Source organism: Convolutriloba macropyga, chromosome 15 (genome assembly GCF_964194025.1).
Source record: "Convolutriloba macropyga chromosome 15, txConMacr16.3, whole genome shotgun sequence".
Classification (NCBI taxonomy): Eukaryota; Metazoa; Xenacoelomorpha; order Acoela; family Convolutidae; genus Convolutriloba; species Convolutriloba macropyga.
The window spans coordinates 32,324,056-32,348,395 of NC_134482.1; the positions used below are offsets into that span (position 1 = coordinate 32,324,056).

At 35.7% G+C, this 24,340-nt stretch overlaps 1 protein-coding gene across 5 annotated transcripts in view; it reads right to left on the reverse strand.

The window, feature by feature from the left end:
• Positions 1 to 24,340, reverse strand: part of LOC142354039 (uncharacterized) — a 52,021-nt gene that overhangs the window by 27,279 nt on the left and 402 nt on the right. For 2 of the 5 annotated variants that reach the window (XM_075406302.1, XM_075406301.1), the window contains exons 2-4: positions 17,058 to 17,215; positions 10,561 to 10,758; positions 3,515 to 3,838 (exon numbers count right to left, since the gene is read on the reverse strand). In XM_075406302.1, coding sequence (XP_075262417.1) covers positions 3,515 to 3,838; positions 10,561 to 10,758; positions 17,058 to 17,215 — 680 coding nt within the window. Of the gene's footprint in view, positions 1 to 3,514; positions 3,839 to 6,031; positions 6,271 to 6,845; positions 7,351 to 10,560; positions 10,759 to 17,057; positions 17,216 to 24,340 lie in introns of those variants that run through there. The other 3 variants (XM_075406303.1, XM_075406304.1, XM_075406305.1) reach the window with 3 other exon arrangements.

Here is a 24,340-nt window from a genome sequence, read left to right on the forward strand (position 1 = left end):
GCAATGTACCAGATCTGGCTGACCGAATTGATGGGTCTGCTCAATCCACTGAACCTAAGGTCATCGTTTCATCCAAGGAGGAATCAATGCACGTGCTTGGGCTTAAGTGGGATCACAACAACGATACTCTGGTTGTGAGCAGGGGTACTAAGAGCACCATCACGAAAAGTTTAACACAGCGCTTGGTCTTAAGTCTTGTGTCAAAGGTCTACGACCCAATTGGTCTTGTCGCACCGTTTACTGTTGGTGCTCGGTTAGTCTTGAAAGACATTTGGCGTATCAATGGACAAAGTTGGGATGACGAGTTACCTAAAGACACAGTTGACAGATTCCTTGCCTGGTGTGTTGAACTGCCGCGGTTGGCTGAGATCACTATACCGAGAAGTTACTTTTCAGGACCATTCCAACATCTTGAACTCCACATGTTTGGTGATAGCTCGCAAGACGTATTCAGTGCAGTAGGATTTCTTAGGGCTCAAGTAACTTGCTCCTCCGGGGAGACTATAACAGAGCTGGCGTTTGTCTTGGGCAAGGCCCGTGTTGCACCTATGAAGGTAATGACAGTTCCTAAGTTGGAATTACAAGCCGCGCTCCTCGCTGCCCGTTTAAAAAGGGAAATCTGTCGAGCATTAACGGTTACTGTGGACAAAGTCTTTATGTGGACAGATAGTACCATCGTCTTGCAGTGGATAAACTCAACGAACAAACACCCCATCTTCATTGCAAATCGTGTTAGTGAAATCCTGGAGAACACCAGCGTTGACCAATGGAACCACGTCGCCACTTGTGATAATCCGGCAGATGCTGGCACGCGTGGCATGTCCGCTGAAGTTTTGCAATCAAGTAGCTGGGTGAGGGGCCCTGACTTCTTGAGAACTAAGCAATTCCCTTTTGTGCCAAATACTGACGTCGTTGATAACATCAAACTCGGCGTTGTAACCAAGGAACAAGATGATGATTCCATCTCATCTTTAGCCGCATCCGTAACCAAGCCCCCTAAGGAACAAAGTATCAATCTAATCCCGTTTGATAAGTTCAGTTCTTATCAAAAATTACTGCGTGTCACCGCATATGTGCTCCGTCTTTTACCATCTCATGAAAGTTACCGTACCGTAGACGGCAGCATAGCCGATCCTGTTGAGCTTGACGAAGCCGAGCGTCATCTCCAGTACTTGGTTCAGGAAGAGTCCTTTAGTACTGAAAGAAAGGACCTTCTCGACAACAAATCCGTTAAGAAGAGCAGCCGCATTGCTCAGTTCACTCCGTTTATTGGGCCTCATGGTCTCATCCGTTCTTCTGGTCGACTCCGACGGCTAGTGGAAATTGACTTTGACACTAAGCATCCTATCGTGCTGGATGCGCGTCATACTTTTGTTAAACTGTTTCTGCGGCATGCTCATTTGAAGAACCATCATCAGGGCATCGATTACTTACGGTCAAAGGTACAGGAACGTTATGCCATCCTAAAACTACGCTCCACACTGCGTTCCATCAAATCAAACTGCGTCTTGTGTAGAAAGTTCCGTGCAGCAACCATTCAACCTATCATGGCAGACCTCCCAAAGGAGAGACTGGCATACCAGTCTCCTCCCTTTACCAACACCGGGGTTGATTACTTCGGCCCATTCTACGTCACAGTTCGTCGGACTACCGAGAAGAGGTGGGGATTTCTCTTCACTTGTCTCACTACTCGTGCTGTCCATGTTGAAGTTGTCCCGTCCATGGACACTAGTTCTTGTGTAATGGGAGTGGAGCGGTTCGTCTCCCGTCGGGGTACTCCTGCTATGATTTGGTCGGATAATGGTACGAACTTCATTGGAGCGGAGAAAGAGCTCCGTGAATGTGTGGAAAAATGGAATACGCTTAACATTGCCACCGAACTTGCACATAAGGGCATTAAGTGGAGGTTCAATCCACCCAGTGCGCCACACCAAGGTGGCAGCTGGGAGAGGCTAGTTCGAAGTTTTAAAAGAGTACTGTACACTATCCTCGGTACGCGTCGCCTCACAGATGAGGTGTTGAACACTACTTTTTGTCTGGTCGAATACGCACTAAACTCACGTCCTTTAACGCCCGTAAGCGCCGACCCGTCCGACCTAGGCGCAATAACACCTAATCATTTTCTACTCGGTAACCAAGCAACCAGAATTCCGTCCATCGTTGGAGTCGACGAGTTCGATCATCGTAAGCGGTACGCCCGTGCACAGTCATACGCCAATGCAATCTGGGCACGTTGGCTTAAGGAGTATGTACCTGCGCTGAACCGCAGAGCTAAGTGGCAGACGCCTGCGGAGCATCACCTCAAGGCTGGTGATTTAGTGTGGATCGTTGAAGAAAGCAACCCTAGGGGTTACTATCCAACTGCTCGGATCGAAGAACTCCGTTACGGATCCGACAGCGTCGCCCGCTCCGCCGTCGTACGCACGTCTTCCGGATCGCTCGTTCGCCCACTCGTTAAGCTGGTACCGATTCTCCCAACATCTTCTTCTGGGCCGGAGGATGTTACTAAGTAAATAAACGTTATCAGCGAGAAAATATCTTTTCTTGAATTGCAATCGTACGACGATTGTTCAATATCATTTGTTTGACCTGCAATCATGCGACAAATGATTGAATATCTTCATCTCATTTGAAACCGTGCGACGATGGTACTGAGTAAATAAAAGAGCAGCGAGAAATCTATGCGCTATCCAGCGAGAAAGTTTATTACGTAATCTCTTAACCATATAAGCCTTATATCCGTTCTTTTATACGTAGAGAGCTCAGAAAAAGTTCGTTAAACATAATTTTCGTTGAGCCTACTAATATACTGAATCGATTGCGCTCTTTTTAGGCTTAATATTTTTATGTTTCGAAAACGTATCGGTGACCAATCTGAGTCGAAAATCGACTCAGACAAAATACCTGCTAAAAAAGATCGAGCTAGATTTGCCGGGCCATTGACATGGGCCATTGGCCTTAATACGTGGATGAATACAGTCGTTTTGTTTTGCCTTTAAACGTTGCCTTAATACGTTGTTACGATATAGTTTGAATACCTCAAATAAAGTTCCGATAGACTGAGTTTTCCGCAGCTATACATATAAACATAAATGCAATATCTACAGCTGTATAGTTTGATATTTGCAGTAAGTGTAATGCAGGTGTGTAAATCTCAATGCAATATTTATGCCAAATGGAGTTTATATAGTGCAGCATACAAACAATGTGTTTAAACATACTCAGCCTTCAAAAAATCCAGTGTTTAAATGGTATGTTTTCAGTTATGGACATTGGCACATTTTTAATAATAGTAATTTTTTAAGTATTCGCCGCGGGACAATTTTGTGTGGTTAAATTTGTAAATTGCTGAACAGAAGCCTATTCTCAGCTGCCCTTTTCTATTTTTCCCGCATACCAAGCTGTTCTTCGGGCGAGTATTTGCGGAAAACTAAAGAGACTAAAATGAACAAAAGGAGGTAAACAATTTGTTTACTTTTCTGCTGATGTTGTTCTATGATGACCTCCAATTTACCTGTTGGTGTACTTGGGGCCAAAAGTGGGCTGAGTGGCCGCCCTTTTGAACTTGTAATAACTACTCCGGTTATTACTAATATTATTCACAATCGAGTACTTCGGGTGACTATCGTAAGGGTTGGCGTAACTTTGGGGAGAGGTCACGGAATGCGACGAGGGTTCGTAATAGGTCACGTGGGTCTGAGTTGAAGGGTTATTGGGCAAATGCTGACTTGTTTGGTTTTGTTGACTATTATGTTGTTTGTTGTTGTTATTAGGCGACGTTCTGTGTTGACTGTTATCCCAACAAATGTAGGAAACTAAGTGAAGATTTCCCGAATGCCTTTTGAACGACAGTTCAGACTTGATCCCAAATTCTAATTAAGATATTAAGATAATCCAGCGAGAGAAGCAGGATAGAATATTTTGTGCTCAAAATTACTTCATTAAAAACTTTCAACTTTAGCAAAATCTACTTTTGACCGTACAATTAAGACTGTTAACTAAAGTCCCTCTTCGCCAGACGAAGAGATTTGACTGACATTTAATTGAAGTTAACACATCGTCTCTTTGCTGTAAAAAAATAAGAACCAAAATATATGCCAGTATGTTTGGGTCTATAGCACTGTCGAACAAATGTTCATCTTAAATAAAATCACACACAAAAAATACAGCCAGTAACCAATTACTTCTACAGATTTGATGTTTTTAAGGGCGGTCTTAAAAATGTCATAACTCAGCTATTTTATTTCACATAAATGTTTCTGTGATAGCAGTTTCATTTTTTTTAAAATTTGCTTTGTCAAAAAATTTTAAATGGAACATTATCTTAATCAAAAAGCAAGTAGAACTCTCGGAGCCAAACTAGAATCACTTTTTTGGCAACGTTTCAGCATAAATAGCTTCGGAGCAAAAAAAATGTTCTTTTGAAAAATTTGCCATAACCTACCTAAAATATATGTATGTGAGAAGCCATATATACAGCTTAAGGAGCAAAAAATGAGTAACTGGTTATCAGCAATTTGTATTTTTATGCAATTCTTTACCAGTTAGGTTTTCTCTTATTTTCTTTATTTCTGCCTAATTAACATCATATATATATATATATATATATATATATATATATGTTGCTATTTTAGCATGTTTACTTGTGCGGAACAATTTTATCACATTTTGTAGTTTTGCGATGATGCGTCCTCAAGTTGAGCGGGTTGTAATTACACAAGTTTTTGTGTAATTTTTCTTAGTTTTTTTTATGAAGTAAGATTTAATATAGAAGTTGAAACAGAATTAAGGCCTTAATGTTGTTTTCGTCTAGCATTGCGAATAAATTTAAGCAGACTGTTTAAGCAGATCAACATTTGTATTTGTCTGTAGCACAATTATGATATCCTGTTTGAAGAAGAAAACAGATTTTCAATGCGAAGAAAAATAGATATTTTGATCAAATAGGACTCTGAAAAAAATTTATTTGGACATGCCAAATTGTTTTATCAACTGGAATGTTAGAAGGAAATACTTTTTTTATTAATTCGCCTGTTAAAATATTTTTTTTATCATTTAGACAGAGAAAAAGAAAAAGAACAGCATAAAAAACCCAAATGAAAAGGCACCCTAAAGATTTTGTACTAATTTAGTCTTTATTTGGTTTTCAATTATGAATTGCAAAACTTAAACTTTTTTAATCTCAGTGCACTTCTAATAAAAATGTTTTATCCGCTGCGAAACAAATCTGCTTGTTCTTGACTATCATTGGAGAAAAAGCATTCATAAGGCCAAATCGCTCTTTTAAAGTTCTTTAAATTTCATTATTGTTCCCAGTGCTATCAATACAATTTTTTAAATTCTGTAGTTCAGCGTTTTGTAAAAATTTTGTTTGGAGAAATTTTGCAAAAATAATTTTGCAATTGTTGTATAATTCCCATTAAAAATTTTGTTTACAGGTTTCTTTATAGGTTAATACAGACTTTTTGATTTTATTTAAAAAGTATCGTTTTTCGAAGTGAGCATTATTTTGGGCAAATATGTTTGCTTCTTTGACATCAGTTCAAACTTTTTATGTTCTTTATAAAGTCAAATGAATGAAATATATTCAAAAACATGCTCCTGGTTTCCATATTTAATCAAGATTTGCTAAATGCATATAATTTTTTAAAAAATTGAAAAAGCGTTGAGGAAAATTCAGAAAAACAGAAAAATCTTCGCTGCATAGCTTTAATTTGAAATTGAATTTTCCAAATTCTTCAATTTTATTAATTTGTTCTTTTGAGATTTTGTTTTCAATCAGGGTTGCAAATTTAATAATAGAAGACCAAAAAAATGTTTTTATAATAAACGAAGTTCATTGTAGCATGACAGTATTAACAGAAACAAATTCTCCCCGAGATCTTTTTTCAAACGCAGCACAGGTGGAAAACAGCATTTTAGAATTTGCATCGATGACATATGTAAAAAATTTGAGCATGTTCGACGACAATGATCTTCGCTCTTTAATTGCCAAGAATTTCTTGAGGAACACCACTTCGAGGAAACTTACCATTGCGGAACACCATGAGGTATTCTGTCAATAATTTGTACGTGACGATGTATATCATTAGATTTAGGGCTCTGCTTAGAGTTAGAAGACGCAACTGACCCCCCACCTCCTTTCCCTCTTGACTCTCTTGTCCCTGCTATAGTTGTTGTGTCTATTCTGGATGTTAAGGAATTGTTGAGGTTGTCTGCCCCTGCAGCCCCACCCGTCCTCATTAACGAGTTGAGCGAAGATGTTATGTACTTAAGTCATTCAGTATAAAAGCAACTGTTATCTAATGCCGTTATTTGTTCTTTAGGTTTCGTTCTTCCTACCCATTCAAACGATATTTTATAAGCATTGCCTAGACAAGCAAGCTAATGACACTCGGGTAAAAACTTTACTCATCCTGCCAAGAACTTGAATCGTCAATTTTTATTGTTCTTTATATTCCTTAATAAGTTCTTACCAGGATACACAAAGAAAGTTTCTAGACATGACTTGGAAAAAAACTCTCGACACTAATTTATGACATCAAAATCAATAGATATCTGAAATCTAATTTGAGTTTAATACAGGATAATGATTAATAGTTACGCATTTGATCGGAATTATTTAAACCTACTTTTTTGAAGTAGAGAAGAATTTCTTTTCAAAGTTCTTTAAGAAAATTGCAGGACATAGTTTTCACTAAATCAGCCGGCCTAACTGAAAACTCAATTCTTGTCCTATAGTCAGGAATGAAAATATTTTTTAAAATTTTGCAAATATTCCTGGAAGAAAGTGTTCACGTTTTTGCTTTTTGCTCATGGTGGTGGGCGTAGAAGGAAACGGTTGCTTTTATTCTGCTGTTGGGCAATTGTAACGTCATTCATTCATTTATAATAACCAATTAATAATTAAATAGTTATAAGAAACAGATAAGTAAATAAGAATAAACACATTAAATAGATGTGTGTTGATAATTCTCAAAATTTTCAAATAATTCACAAAAAAAATGCAAATTCCTATTTTTATTTAAGGTTTGACGTAGTTGCTCAGTAAATAACGATGCAATAATTTACGACTGTTTATTTTGCAGTGACATAGAACTGAAAAATTTTAATTCCGTGAAAATGATATGTCAAAAATACTGTTAATAACTGTCTATTTAAACAGCTGAAATCTGGAAAAACCTAAAATTCGCTCTTGAAAAACAAAATTCAAAGAATGAGCTTTCTAATCCAGCTATAATTCGTGGAATTATGCCAGAAGATTAGAGCAAGGTTGTCCGGTTTTAGCTCTGGAAATAACACTGGACTACAAAAACGTTTTGGACTGGAGAAAAATATATAATTAAACAGCTTTGTAAATTTTCCCCCTACTCTATTAACCGCATTTTCTGCGTTTCAGTTGCAGTGGTTTTTGTGCAATATGTCTTCCATATCTTCTATTTTTCCATCTCTTTTAGCCGAAAATTTGCAAAGTCAAAATCCTATTTTATGGTCAGTTTTCAGTTTTATACAAAAAATGATTTTGCAGTTCTTTGCGGCAATTTTTGTTGCAATTTTTTCGAAATTTTTTTTGCATTTTTTGTTTTTTTCCTGTTTTTCCCCGACAATTATGACTTTTTTTATGTTGTAACAAATGAACTAGTACTCACCATAATTTTAGGTTAAATTTTTTTGGTGATCATTGGTTTTTCAGACTATTGAGAAATAGAATTTTGGGTTCTTTGCAAAAACAAGAAATAACTGAAAAAAAAACGTTAAAAACAGGCGAAATTGAGGTCTCTGAATTTTTCTGCTGGTTGAGTTATTCGGTTAAGTTTCGATTTTGATGCTTCATTGGTTGATTTTTTAGAAGGCTGTAAAAGCACTGATGTAATTTATTGAACAAATATAGACATTTTCACCTGTTTTCATCTATACGGCCAATTTTGTACGCGGCAATCACCTAATATTTACATGCATAAGTAAATACTTGTGCGTATATACTTATTTTCAAACCGCATTCTCAGATCAATTACGCAAATGCGATCATGCTCCGTTTAGTTGTTCACATTTTGATCACAAAAGTGGAAAACAGGCATGAACAAACAATAATAAAGGCAGGGATTTACACAACAAGTGAATTAGGATTAAATTCCCCCCGTTTGACATGATTTGACAATTGAACAAAAGTGGCCGACATTGAAAAGTGTGAAATCGTAACCAACGACAATGGATTGCTGTCAAAAGGGCTGGAACATCAAGTTCAGGAAGTGAAAAAAACAGTTCTGATTAAAAAAATACGTCTACTTTGTGAACAGACCGAAGACCCAAGAAATGACTCGAATTCAAATTCGACGTTAACCTGAGCCTCCCACTAACCAAAAAACAAGGACCACTATAATGAAGAAACCAATAGCAATTACAATTCAGTATATTGATCCAAAACGGTAGGTTGGAACAAAAGAGAACGAGAAGAATGCATTCTGATTACCAGTTTTATTAACTAATCATAAGTGCCCGCTTCGGAGATCGACACCTCATCGCGCTCTTTTCAGATCTTGTGGATATTTTCCTTCTTATAAGATTTTAATAAAAAATAGTGTGAGCGACTTTTTTCCTTCAATTAGATTCGATAACGAAAATGATTCGTTTCCCTGCTTCGCCGATAGAATTTTGATTTTAGTCGCTCTAAACTTCCACCCGATATAGAACGTTGGACTCTATTTTACCTGTTTTTTTTAGAAAAATAATAGTTAATTTTTGATATGTTTTGCAGCTTATTATGGAACCGCTCGTTTCTTTCAGATTATTATGCACGGAGGAGGGCAAAACGCGGCAAAGTGTGTCAAAAAAATTAACTATTACTATATAAAAAAACAAAAATAAAATAAAGTCAATCAAACCTACAAGACGTTCTATATCGGGTCGAAGTTTAGAGCGACTTAAATCAAAATTATATTGGCGAAGCGGGGAAAACGAAACATCTCCGTTATTGATTCTAATCGAAGGAAAAAAAGTGGCTCACCTTCTTTTTTATTAAAAATATAAAAGAAGGAAAATATCCAAAAGATCTCAATAGAGCGAGACATATTCCTTGTTTAAAAAAGGCGACAAATTTAACCTGAGAACTACAGTCCCATTTGTCTAAGTGCTTCGTTATCCAAAGCATTTGAACGGCTTCTATGAGAGCAAAATTTTGAGCTAACCCTCGATTCAAAAATTGAATTCAATTCAGAACAGCTATGAGCAGAACATGGCTCATTTTTAAAATTTTGGTAGTCTCAAACTCTAAAACAGATCCATACAGACAACAATCGGCCAAGATCAGGACCTCGTTCTTCTGCTAACGCATCCAGACGATGTTTCCAAATCTTGCAAGAATCCGGCGAAAAATGATTATTTTACGAGATCTCGCAAGAAGAATAGTTACCTTGTAATATTCTTGCAAAATCAAAAATTTCCAAAAAAATATTTATGTCTCAGAAATAGCTGAGTTGAATTTTATAGAAATGTAGGAAGATTTGAAAAACAAAAACTATTGTTGTCTCGAACTGTCAAAACATGAATATATTTTCTTTGTAACAGTTGGTTTATTTTTTTGTGTGTTTTTGCAGATGAAGAACAAGTCAAACACTAAACGAGGAAAACATTTATGTGGAACAAAAATCTCAATTCTGGGCAACATTTTTGGATCAATTTGAAGTTAAATAGATCAGTTAAATAGATGTTTCTTTAAATTGGAGGAAAAACTGATTTTTGTTTGTAAAAAGTCAAGCTAGGAGAAAATTTTCTCTTGATATTTTAGTATCTCTGAGCATTCCCTATGAAGTTTTGTTAAAACAAAATATCTCTAGTCAGCTGAGAAATATTATAAGGCCATCTTGAGCTACTGTAAAGTAGTCATTTTAGTTGGACATATATTCAGTAACAGCATAGCTATGATGCTTTATTGAACTAAGCCTTCCTAGAAACAATTATTTTGAAGCATAAACTAAATGCATGAGCACCGTAGAAGAACAGATCAATTAGTTTGCCCAGTTAGCAACGCATAGTTTTTTTGGCACTGCCTTCGAACTTTTAATGATGCCTCAATACTACGAATAAAGATTTTTTTTTCTGAAAAAAACTTTTGATCGTTAATGGACAGACGCACCCAAACAAAGAACAAGGCACCTCTTGTATGGTATACCTATTTCTAGTTTCTGAGAATGATCAGCAAGGGACCGTGCGCACAAACAGTATTACCTAGCCCTCCTCTCTTTCTTGCCCTTGATACTCTTTTCATGGTACAGCCTTTGGTCATCACGTGACCAGGCTCAGTCACTAGGCTCATCACTTGACTATAGGCTCACTCACTAGGTAAAGAAGTTGCCCATAACAATGGGCTATTTCCTTTTTCCTGGAAAATACGACAATCTTTTTTACTCTTTTATAAATGAAAATAACGGCAGCTTCAAGTCCGTCTTCTTTTAGGGCTATATAAACCATAATCACCAAAAAAGCAGGAATTAACCTTTATACTTGCGAATTGGAAAGACTCATTTTTTTCGCGTATTATGGGAATGGTATAACAGGACTAACACTTTGTAAAATTTCTGCCTGGAGTGTGCGAAGGAGGTGATTGTGGTTCCCCTGTACTGTGCTAAGATCTCTTCCACAAACCAGTCTGTCTTGGAAACCACAGAGGTCATTCCACTTCCACCATTGCTTGTACATCCTGTCCCTTCGCCATACACGTCACTGTTCGGAAGGGAGTTGTATACGAAAGTGCGGTTGCGTCTGAAATGGTGAAAAAGAATCAAGAACAAATTAAAAATAAAACTTGTCGACCGCCCGGGTTTTAAAAAGTTCTCGGCAATAATAAAGAGATGCAACTAAACTTGAATTTAGAATTGAGAAGAATGATGAAATTAAAATTAACTGAATGTGATCAACAATTTGATCATAACTAAACTTTACAAACTGCGGCAAACCGAACTACTAGACGACAAGAACAGACAAGGTTTTCAGTAAAATATGTAAACAAATTGAATAAGCATGAAAAAATGAAGATTTGATCTTCAAACAGTAAATCTCTAAAATGGAACTAAAAGTTAATGAATTTGAACTAAATTAAATTAACTAAAAATAGGAGGATTTGGTACTCCCAAAATGATAGCCCCATCCATACTAAATTATACTATATCACATTTCCCCCTCGACAAAATAAACGACGAAGTAGTTTCTCATGAAATTAATAACATATTTGCTGGTTACTATAAATAATAATTTAATGTTTATGAAAGTTTTAACCATAATCACTTTCGTATAACCTTTCCGCTTTACCCACTGTCATAGACATTTCTGGTCCCTCGTAATTCGGTGAAATGTAGTATTGAGTCCGGTAGCTTTGTACTGGAGAACATGGACCTACTGTATAGTCAGACTCTACATTTTAAGGTTTGGCTGCAGTCTTATGAATTTTTGAAACGATTGACTTGTTTTGTATTTTTGTCGCGAAGGTGCAGAAGATAAAGATGTTGTCGGTGGACATGTCTGAATTGAAGCTAAAAACTCGACAGATTCTGTAATTGATGGGGAGGATCTTTTTCTTTTCGGTATTGGCCTCTTTTGCCTTTGTTGCTGCTTTCCTCTTTGGTCTCGATGGTGGCTCTGCAATTACAATAGATGTAAGTGGAAGCTATTTCGGTGACGTGAATTCAGTTTCGTTTTCAGATGGTTTCTGTGGCGGTGCGGGTACTAACGTTCTCTTTGGTTTTACAGGCATTCGTACTCGAAACGCTCTCGTCACGTTTGAGTGGATGGATGAAACGGCACTGACATCATCTGCGATCCGTTTATGTTTCATTTTCTTATTACCCTCCAATTTTTTCCTTGCCTCTTTCGCATGCTGGTTTATTAAGTCCTCAGTTATCTTCCCTGAGGGTACTTTCGGCTTCTTATTAGCGTAAAATTGTAGCTCTGTTAGGCGTTCTTCCCTTGTCCCAAATTTTGCCAAATCAGAGTTGCGAATTGTAACTTCTCTCTTCCCGGTTCTTTGATTACAGATGTAAAAGCGTCTGTATTGGTTACAGAAGATCCAGGCGCCAGAACCTCGTGGAGGCCATCGAGCATTTTCTTTGACCTCTTGCTCCTTGGTTTATTCTTTGCCAGTTTTACTTTAAAAGAAGTCTCTGTTCGTGGAACTGCCATACCAACATCTGGGTGGGGAATTACTCGAGATTCCCTGTCCGGATCTGCGTTGCTCCGTCTGATCGCATCTTTGCTTAGTTTGTCTCTATTTAGCTTCAACTCGATGTCGCTTCTGGCCTCCACGTTCCAATTTTTCTCCGAAATCAGGTCTTCCCAACGGACAGTCTCCATATCAATTTTGACACAAGGGTTGCACTTTGCTGTTTTTGTTACGATATCACGATGCATATACGGCCACCATGCACGTGTCGGCATATCTACCACCCCCAACTCTCTGGGTGTGTTGCATGGATTGCCTCCACATAGGCGTCCTTGATTGAGTTCGGTATGGCGATGCGGTCGTCTATGCATACACATTCATTCGTAACGTGCAGGTCCTTCCAAAAACTATGGATATAGGGGCTTATCTGTTTACATCGGTCCTCATTTTCTGTGAGAACGCAATCCCTGATCTCCTTGAGGATGGCGTCTTTTGAAGTCAAGCTTGCCATCAGGGTACTCGAAAATATATTGGATAATGCGAAATTAAATGCGTCCGTATGAAGATCGTCATTGGATGGCGAAGTGACTGTTGTGGTATCGGTATTAGGCGTTGATGGTGTTGCTGGTTCTGCACGAGCCGTGGATGGACCTGCTTCGTCTGCAAATCTGACTTTAAATGGGGTTGACTGCTTCACTTGCCTTAGAGTTTCGTCGTCCGAGTTTGACATCATTAGTACACTATTAAATTTACTGGCAATCGGTTGAAAATTAATTAATTTTGTGTTCGCCTGTTTTTTGGAGTGATTTAAGGCAAAAAGCCAGTGTGGAATGTTTGCTGTCTGGATTTGGGGATTAGAATTTGGTAGTTATTTGGTACTAATTTGCTAATTTTATCATTAATTTCCGTAATCATAGAATATTCTCGATTTCGCGGTGCGAACTCACTGCATAATTTGATAATGGAATGCAGAGTATTTGAGGCTTGTTTTATAAGCAGAATTCACGGTTCAAAATCAGTGTAATTCTCTGCATTTAATAAGAAGCGTTTCGCGCTGCGTTTAATCACGTCCCATTTTGCAACTATGAATTGCTCGTCTTACGGAGATATATTAACAGCTTTTTGCTGTGGCTCACAAGATATATAGTCAACGAGTCCAATTTTTGATCCAGGAAGATGATCGATTGTAAAATCAAACGGTAATAATCTTTCAACCCAACGTGTTAGACGACTATTGTAAGATTTGTTGGCTCTATTTTCTCTTATGATTGAAAGCAAAGCCCTGTGATCGGTTATTACAGTGAATGGCTTACCATAGAGATAGTACTTGAAATAATCAATCGACCAAATTACTCCTAATAATTCAAGTTCATTAATACTATATCGATCTTCTACAGAATTTAAAAATTGTGATGCGAAAGCTACGGTGTGCCAACCGTTTGGAGTTCTTTGCTATAAAGCACAACCCAAACCTTTACGAGAGACATCGCATTTTATACGTGTTTCAGGATCAGGGTTAAAGTCCTCTTTTTCCGTTGTTTCAGCAATCTTCTGTTTTATTAGCTTAAATTGTTCTTCATGTTCGTTTGTCCAAATGAATTTTGTTTTTTTTCTTAAGGAGAGGTCTTAGTGGACAACAAAATTGCGACAGATTAGGAATAACTTTTCCCAAATCATGAACTGATCCCATAAAAGATCTTAGTTTTTTTGAGATTCGAGGGAGATGATAATTTTTCAATCTCGTCAGTCTTACTTGATAGTGGCGTTATACCTGTCTGAGTGATGATATGCCCGAGCCATTCAATTTTACCTTTGACATTTTGCAAGATTGATTCGAAGGTTTTCTTGGTCTAATTTAATTAAACATTTTCGTACAAGATCAAGATGTGGTTCGATTTTGCCTATACTTACTATCAGTATATCATCTAAGAAACAGAAAGTATTTGATAGACCGGCGAGTGTACAATCGATTGCTTTTTGGAATTCGGCTGGCATATCCGTTAGTCCGTAAAATCCCGTTTTAAAACGGTAAGTGCCGGTCATATCTCCGCTTACAAGATTGAAGTTACAATGGCGGGCAGTATCACTATGTAAATTCAATTGATTATAAGCGTACTGCAAATCGAGTGTTGTAAAATAAGCTGGCTCTTGCGGCGCGGTTGACAATGTTTGTAAGATCGTTTGAATTAGCGAATTGATATTTGGCATCTGGTACTTGTTTTTGTGAATAGCCTTATTCAGGCTTTTAGAGTCTAGGGCTATTTTGATTGATTGGTCATTTTTGACTGTTATAACTATTGGAGATATGAAAAACTGAGCGGAACAATTCGTTAGTTTTTCGATGTTTCCTTCGTTTAACAATTTTTTGAGTTCGATTTTTAATTTTGGTTGAAGATGGATTGGTAATTTTCTCCCTTTTTGCTGCGATACACGATAATTTCTGTTGTGAAATCTTGAATTAACTGTATGATATTTCGATTTTCCTACTCGTGAGAATAATCCCGGAAATTCTTTTGCAAGTATTTTCTTTTTATCGCCCATGGGAGTTTCTATGTTGTTTATCTCTATGTTCAGACAGGGCTTTTTTTGAAATTGTTATCCCCAATTGGTCAAAAAGATCACGTCCAAGAATGGTCCTAAATCCGTCTGCTACTACCGTGATTTTCGCTTTTTGAATTTTCCAATCATTACAACGAACTGGCGTTTTTAAAGTTCCTAAAGTTTCGACTATATCGTTCGAAAATGACTTCAATTCGAGTGTTTTTTTCTCCGACCATTGTGATTGCGCACAATCTAAAAACATTTCCTTTGCGAGTGACATATTGATTATTGTACAACCACTACCAGAATCGAGGAGCAAATGAGATTCTGTATTTCCAATTGTTATCGTCATATTTTGCAGTGCAATAGGCGGTGTGTTAATACTTTCTACCGTTGCAACGTAATTATCATCTGATTAGTCCTAATCAGAGTTAAATTGTTCATTATAGTTAATATAATTAACTTTTTGATTCTCAGAGTGTGTGTTTTGTTCTGTAGGTGTAGCAGTTTCTACATTTTTAATGAGATTATCTTGACGAGAATTTGGTGTTATATTTAATTTTTTCCGACATATCTTTGCAAAATGGTTGAGCAAACCACAATGATTGCATTTCTTACCCAAAGCAGGGCAAACCCGACGATGAGTTGGTGTCCATGCTTGACCACATCCTCTACATTGACCAATCGCTGCCCGGTTGACTGTTACTCTGCCTGATTGATTTCCACGTGCATTCGCGCCACGAAATCTATTGACAGATTGTATAGCATTGATTGTACTACCAGATGCGCTGTTAACGTTGTTTGATGAAATTCGTTGTTGATTCTGATGACCCATCTCCATGTTTACAGCTATACTGAGAGCTCTTTCCGGGTCAACTGTATCGCGAAGGGGTTCACGTTGAATATTATCGTCCAACATATTCGTGATGAAGATACCTCTGATTATCACCTCTTCTCAATTTTCGAAATCTCAATTGTCCGCCATTTCTTTCAAAATACTGTAGAATTGTTCTACCGTTTCGCCTTTTTTCTGCTTTTTTGAGAAAAACACATAGCGATCAAAAGTGATGTTCCTTGGACGAATGAAAGCTATGTCCATCATCTCCCAGAGCTTCAGGGTAGTGAGATCATAGATTTTGTCATGTGGGAATGTTTGTGTTAGAAGACGTCTGCCCTCTGTTCCAGTGCCGAGATACAAGAGTGAGATACGTTCTGGTCACATAGATGCCATGGCCGTTCTGCACACAAAACACCTGCCTCCGTTATTTTTTGGCATTTTAGCTCCTATTGAAGTTTCAGTTGACTGTTCCTGATTTGTCAATCTCTTTCCGTATATTCCGTTGCATCTTCAATGGCCATCTCATATTTTGGCTCAACTGGTAGACGTACAAGAGTGGGGTTCGGTTGAAGAAAAGTATCTAGCGCAATGTTCTCGCGTGCAAGGATTGCAAGTTTTACTTGAATACGCCACTTTTCCCATCGTATTGGAGGATCTGAAGTAGGCCGTTCCCAAAAGGGCTCTATCGACAACGGTGTTTTCCGAGATTCGCGGGCTAACTGCGCCATGTCATACAGACTTCGTTACTGTATTCAAAATGAATTCGGCGGTGCCAAATTTAGAGATTTGTTATTCAGAATTACTTGGCTATTTTGCGGAGCGAATTCGCTATTAATTTTGCAGTCAGAAGATTCACTTTTCTGAGTGCTAAATTTATGGGTATTTGGCGACGCGAATTTAGCTTTCCTTTTGAAACTAGTATTTCGGTTAGCGAAATTGGACTTTGAGTAGGATTGTATACTTAAGCTGTTCGCAATACGATTTTTGGATTGAAAGAGATGCAACTAAACTTGAATTCAGAATTGAGAAGAATGATGAAACTAGAATTAACTGAATGTGATCAACAATTTGATAATAACTAAACGTTACAAACTGCGGCAAACCGAAGTACTAGACGACATGAACAGACAATGATTTCAGTAAAATATGTAAACAAATTGAACAAGCATGAAATAATGAAGATTTGATCTTCAAACAGGAAATGACTAAAATGGAACTAAAAGTTAATGAATTTGCACTAAATTAAATTAACTAAAATTAGGAGGATTTGGTACTCCCAAAATGATAGCCCCAACCATAATAAATCATACTATATCACAAAGACAATAACAGCCCGCGTGTTGAGAATTTCGTCAGATTCAAACATAAGAAATCGTCCGTTTTCGTCGCTTTTACTTCGCCAAAACCGATCAAAGACCTTACGATTTTTCGTCGTTTTGATGTGTTTTCGCCGGTATTTAAACGTAAGAATCACCGGTTTTCGTCTGTCTAGTCAACTAAAACCATGAGTTGAGTTTAAAATGATACCTTATTTGAGCCCTGGAGGGCGGGGTTGTGGGCGGTCGATTAGTTGGGGACTTGTATCCATGAGAATTGTTTTGCTGCTGGTGTTGTTGATAATGAGGATGAGTATAATCTGCACTGTAGTTCAAGATTGAGTCTATTCGCACAAGCTTACGGACCACCTGTCAAAAAACGTATAAATTATCTTTGATTAGATCGTCCTAGACAAAAATGGCCACTTAACAGACTTTTGCTTTACCATTTTGTGTGACCACGGGCCAGACCTTTGTGTGCTCTGGAAACCACCAATTCGACCCATGAAAAAATTTCCGGCATCAGTAATGCGGGCAAATATCGGATAGCTTTGTTTTCAGAATTTGTAAGAAAATTAAGAGTTTTTGGAAGAGAAACATGATACTTGTTTTTCTCGTAAACTTTTGTGTATACACTTTTCAAGGCAGCACACTTCTCAAAATTGGGGAATTTTTACCCAAATTGTATTTAGTTGTGCGTTTGAGTGCTTTGATCACATCTTTATACGTTTTATGACACACTTTTTGTGTCATATTATATCTGAAGGGCTTTCTGTGTATGAACTCAAAGTTGTTAGCACCAAATGACAGGGTCAATCGTAGCTCTAATTTTTTTCAGCCTTAAGATTTTAGCCTTTAAAACTGAAAGAAAAACAAAAACAGTACGCAAATTAAAACAAAAGCTGTTCAGTTTTTTAATTTGCTGCTGATTTTTAAACAAAATTTACAGACGATTGGCCATCAGTATGTTTAAATCTGAGTTTTATTTAGAAAACCAGCGGAGTGTACGCATGTATCTGTTTAAAATCTTTCTGTTTAACACTAAAAAAATCTGTTGAACACTATCTGTTTAACACTATCTGTTTAACACTAAAAAAATTGCGGAGAAATTCTTCATATATAACTGAGTGAGAAACCTGGAAAACACGTATACAAGTGGTTATAAATTTCAACAAACAATTCGAGCTCATTCTGGTTTATGTAACGACGACTCAACAGCTTTGAAAAGATTTTTGATGATTTGTCAAAATCAAATTTCTGAAGGTTGCCAATTTTCTGAATAAGTTAGAAAATATCCGAGTAAAATTACACTGTGCTTATTTGTTCTATTCAAAACGCTTTTGAACCATTGATTTCCAGACATTCTGTTTGAAGAGTTTCAAAAAACTGGAACAGAAATATAAAAAATATTGTTTGCCAATTTTTTCCAGCTCTAAAACGTTTTAAAATACAAATATTTATGATGATAAATTGTCTGAACATTGCGAAAAATTGACCATGGACAACTAAAAACCCTGCGAGTCAATACATTATAGCGTCGAAAACCGGGAACATCGTTTTCATAGTTCATAAAAAAAGTTGATAAAGCAAGTGTTAAAAAATACGCTAATTTAAAAAACTTTGGTAGCAATCATTTGATAAAAGAATCCATTATAAACATGGCGCACTTTATTGAAAGAAACCAGGTTAATATTCACGAGGTTTAGCATTCTGTTTCAATAACTGCTTGTAAATTAACAAAAAGTTTCCCTCTTTTCATCGGAAACATTAAAAATCAGTTTTAATATGGGTTTTTACTAAAATTTCAAGAATAAACAACTTCTGTATAAAAAATTAACACATTAAAACCATCGCAATTATTTGTTGTTGCTTGCAATTGTATGTGGGGCCAAGAAAACAGATCTTCAGCAATTTTATATTGCAACAACTCCAACCAATAGAAATGATGTTTTGAACCCACTTTTTTTGACCGTTGGCAAGTTTATTGAAGCCAGCAAAACGTTTTGAGCAACAAAATGTGTAATTAAGTAAACAATTTTTCATATTTTGCCGAAAAGACTATTTTTAATAAAAAACTAATATATTCGGATTTAACTAAGACCTGTGTTATGAAATTTAGTGTACTTGCAATAAATGATATTCAAGAAAATTTTTTGATACCTACCATTACATGCCGTAATGACAAGGAAACAAAAATCACTCCAGTTCTTGCTATAAAAAAGATAAAATACCATTTAGAGAGACTACCCAAATTATCATATAAGAACTATTTCGTGAACCCAGAAATATAATATGTATACTTTTCTGTAGTCTGCGTAAATGGGAGATAATACAAAGAATTCACGCCAAAAAATTTGAAGAAAATATACAACCAACGCAAGAACCATCATTCAATTGAGTTGCTGTCACTTTTCTCAAATTTAATCGATGACTTTAATCAAATTTTATGAATGTAACGAATAAAATATTTCAACTGTCCGAAAATAAACCGGTGTTATCCGTTACTAAAAACTTGAACCCGCTATTCAACAAGTGAAAAAAATGCCCGAAATTATGTTTCTGAAGTTTTTAGCAATCTCTTAGCAGCTCAATGAAGTTAAAATTTAAACAAATAAATCTCAACAATAAAAAAGTTCTCCCTGATTTGCAGCTTTGCATAAGAACTTTTCAATTTTTTTGCTCTGAATACGAAAAAGACTTATAAAAATTTTTCCTATATTTTCCAGCAACATATTGTTCAGTTACCTTCAACAGTTTCAAAGATACTTTTGTTTTGAAAACTTAAACTCTATGATGTTGTAAATCTCTAATGGTAAGAAGCAATTCAAACAATGAAAAAAGAAGAGAGATTTCCAAAGTTCGCGACCGAAAGAATTATATGCCCTTTGAAAAAATGTCTAAATTTTGTTATTGACCTCTAAATGCTTTTTTCAAGCTTTTAATGAAACAACAGATAAATAAGTTTTAGTTTTTTTGCAGTAAAATTTTTGACAACATTTTGTAGGGTTCACAATTGGACTGCTTAAAAAAGAAGAATCTTTGATTTTTGTTCGCACATATAGGTCAGAACTATCAAATGATGAATGAAAAGTTTCCTTCCGCGCACTTTTATGAAAAGGGTTGACTCCGATCCGACATATTTGATAAAAGTTGGCGGTTTTAACTACAAATAAAGTTTTAGATGGTGAAACAGGTCTAAACTGAAACATAACTGGTGTGAAACATCTAATCAATCAAGGAAAAAATTAGTTGTAATAATCAATATAGGAAATCGATAAACTGAAACTTTGTGCACGATGATGTTCTCAGTTAAGTATCTGAATGCCTAATTGTGATCACGCTTTGAGAGCGAGTCAGTAATATATGTTAATTTAGGCTTCTGGTCGGTTTAAGAATGAAAATACTTTTCATGTCTCAAAAAGAGATCAAAACCACTGTGACGTCCAAAAAATATTTTATAATTGTGGAAAGTTTTCAAATTTTTTAAAAACATCTTTAAAACAGTTAGATTAATAATTTTCATCGAAATTGAAATTTGATGTTTGTTTTCATTTAGAAAATACAAGAAACTGGAAAATTGAGTAAAAATCAAGCTGTTAGAGAAAAAAAATAAAACTGATATTTCTAGAAAAATTTTCTTTGATATATATTGGTATAACTAAACTCCATAGCGTTTAACGAAAAAAAAACGCTGGAATGAGGTTTCTAGCCCAAAAATAATTTTGGAACGTTGATGTGAAAAAAGCATCTTGGAAAAGAAAAAGTAAAACAATTTTACTTATCACTGGATAGTTTTTTTGTTCTTTCTCTGCGGTCAATCTTTGAAAGACAACCACTATGCAATTGTCGCAAAAACTCTTCACTGAAAGAGCTGAACAATGTATATCTCAAGGGGAACAGCGACAACAGATTTTCTTCGATTCCAACTACTGAAAAAGACCAGTTGTACATTACAAATTCACTTTGTTAAATCAAATTAGTTTTTTTTTATTAGTCTGAGCAAGACTAGAATCAGAACATAGATTGAACTGTGATAAATTATTTTATTTAGGTATATTCCTTTTGAACATTTCTATCTGTTTTTTGCCCGACATGTCGGTTAAGCATGTTGAGGTAAAACTGACAAACTGACATATCATCTTTCTGAATTTTATGACAACGAGGAGGCTCTGTAATGTGCGTTCACACAATGTTCCGACCCCACTCATCCACGTTTTGATGCAATTGTCTACCAAAAGAGTAAGAGTTAAAAGTTTCCAAAAATTCAATTCGCACATCATTCAACAAGAAACCAAGTGAAAAATTGATGCTGGATTAGAGGACCGATGAATCTTGCCACTTATGAGAGTACTGGAAAAGACAAACATGAAAATCAAGTAATAACGAAAATAATTACGATCAGTACTCGATATCTATAATTTAAAAAAAAACCTTATATCAAAAAAACTGGATTCAGATAAAACCCGTTCTTCTTTAAAAAGATATGAGACCTGTCAATGTTGAGAATCGGTTACAAGTTGACGAAGAAGAGCAAAAAAGGGCCAATTTCAAAAAGACCTTTCTATTGTTGAAAACAACCAATACGAAATTGTTTAAAACCAATAGGTATCAACTCAGCTCATCAGAAAGGTTAATTTATTTCATATAGGAAGCAATTGAAAACTGTCTTTGTCCATAATATGAAAGACTACAAAAAGAACGACAAAAACAAAAAAAATAAATTTAACAAAAAACGGCGTCTCAACCATTAAAACCATAAATTATTGTAGAAAACATTAATAATTGTCAATGGCATTTTTTGAAAAACCAATAGGGTCATATCATTAGTGTGATATTGTGGCAATGAAATAAAAAAATCAGAAATGTGCAAATATCCAAAAACAAAACTCTTTTGCGAAATATCAATGACAAAAACCATTAATTTTACATGAAACCATTATTAAGGTTGTGTCTTGGTTCACTAGAAAATGGAAGCAAACGGCTGTTATTGAGACCAAGCTACAAAATTGACAGAAATAAGATTCGCAGAGATCGAGAGTCCACCGTTCTTTTAAAACAAATAATTTCAGAAAGTCAAACAAACCGTAAATCTTCTATTTAAAACGTCAACAGGTTGCCTAACAACTGCTCAGGAGGCCATCAAATTTTCATAAACAATTTACCGAAAACGCAGTGTTGAAGCGATTAAAACTATAAGCCATTGAAAACCACTAAAAAGACTAAATTGAAAAAAAATTTAGTTCTCTGCTCCGGTTTCCCTTCGGTTTTAAAATGGTTTTCTTCGGAAAGTTCTCTATGAAGAATACCACAAAAAGAAACAAAATTACTGACACGCATCGAAAACACAAACGTCTGATGAAATCATTGTTCTAAGCTTTAAAGACGTCAGTAATAACATAACAAGTATCACAAGGAAAAACAAGGAGTTGCTGATTTTTTTGAATGACGAGACTAAGTTAATTGTTGAAGCAATGGGAACAAAAATTGGGAAGTACAAAAAAACTTTCTTTTAAAAAAAATTAATTGACAGTCATTAAAAACCTTAGATATAGAAATAAATAAATAGAATCAATTAAAAAAATCATCTGCGGAAGTAAGATTTTGTTTGTAAAGTATATGCCGTGCAACCTCAAAAAGTACGACAAATAGACTAAAAACAAAATGATTTCTATTAAATTTTGAGAGATAGGTTTTTGAGACATTCAAACTGTAAATTCTTGACTGAAATTTGTATATATGTTCTGTTGAGCATTATTTCAAGTCCAAATGAAACGAAATTTAAATTAATAAATAGAGAATCGAACAAATAACAACCGCAAGGCATTAAGCAAAACTGACAAAATGCTATGAATTTTCACAGCAAGAAAAACAATAAAACTTTAGTTAAAAATAACGCAAGTATAAAATGCTTCTTTCTTCGCTTCAAAAAGGATATGTTTTGCTTGTATATGCCTACACTAAGCTACATGTAGACAGAAGTGATGCATACTTCAGGACTTTTTTTCTTAAAGCAAATACATTGGAAGCCTATGAGGCATTAGAGAATATATGAAAGCATTGCAGTGGTCCGCCGACAGCTCCTACAGCATCCAAATGGATCATTGATTAATTAGACGCTGTCATCAGTCTGCAAAAGGAATTAAAAAATGAAGGCAAAATAAACGAAATCTATTAAAGTTTACGAAAACACGTTGTCAAAGCCATAAAATGTGTGAGCTTTTCTCTTGAGACATGACATAATTTTACTTGGCCTTAATTTGCTGTATATGGGAACTGAATTATTTAGGCCACGATTTGAAATCACAAAAACAATAAAATTGCTATTATATTTTGAAAAAGATCTGGCCCCAACATAATCCGAATAGTGAAATCAGTAAGAATCTAAGACGAGTCCAAACGTAGCCCCAAATTTGCTGCGCGTCCAAGGAAGACATTAAACTATTCCATAAAATCGCAAAAAAAACTTGATAAGCAGAGGAATATTTCAATAAATCAAAAATGAAGGGTGTATTTTGTATAATTATATAGTTAACTTTTCTAAACATTGCCAAAGTTTTAATTCCAGAAGACACCTATAGGAAAAAAAACTGCCGTATTTTTTTTGGAGTTTTCAAAAAATGTCACAGTGGATGTTAGATCTGTTTTTCCGGCAAATTTAAACAAAGTGGGATAAAAAAAGTGTATTTGGTGCCATTTTTGGGTTCAAAATCTGAAATTCGATAAATTTAGCAAAAATACTAACCAAAAGACGCGGATAAAGCCAATCAATCGATAAGCCTCCTGTTGTTAATATTTTAAACAAACTTTTGCAAAATTCGCAACAATTTGTTGAAGCAATGCGGAAAGTGTGAATAAAAACAAACGAAGTTCCGTCAACTATTCACAAAACTTAAGCCCCTCTATAAATCCTTGTATAGAACAAGAATAAAAAAAATCGTTAAAGTTCCACATTCTACGCTGCTCGGGCTTTCTAATGATACCCTTCTGAGCTCTACAATGTGTATATTGATTGGCCAAAATTGACTGATCGAAAAAACCGTGGGTCGAAACAAAAAACAACTATACGTTGAATCTGTTCTCTGTATTGAATACCTCCACTTTCATTTGCACAAAAATTTTGCTGATCATTTTTTGTCTTCGCGCGTGTGAATAATAATCACGTGGTTAAATTTTCCTGATATGACAAAACACGACTAGCTCTAATTGCATGAAAAATGGTGTCATCGCATGTGGAAAAACGAGGGGGGGGGGGGGGGGGGGGTTGCCGGGAGAATTTGCATACAGAAATTTAAATTTTAATTACAATAACTTCCAACCTTTATCATATCTACGAAATGTTTTCAAAATTCCCTAAATTAAGCTACATGACAGGTTTTGAGATATGAGATAAAAATTTTTATGGTAAAAAAGAATTCTCATTGTCCTCATATGGTTTTTTGAATTAAGAAAGTATAAAACCGAAAATTAAGTTAATACTCAACTTGGTCCCCTTTT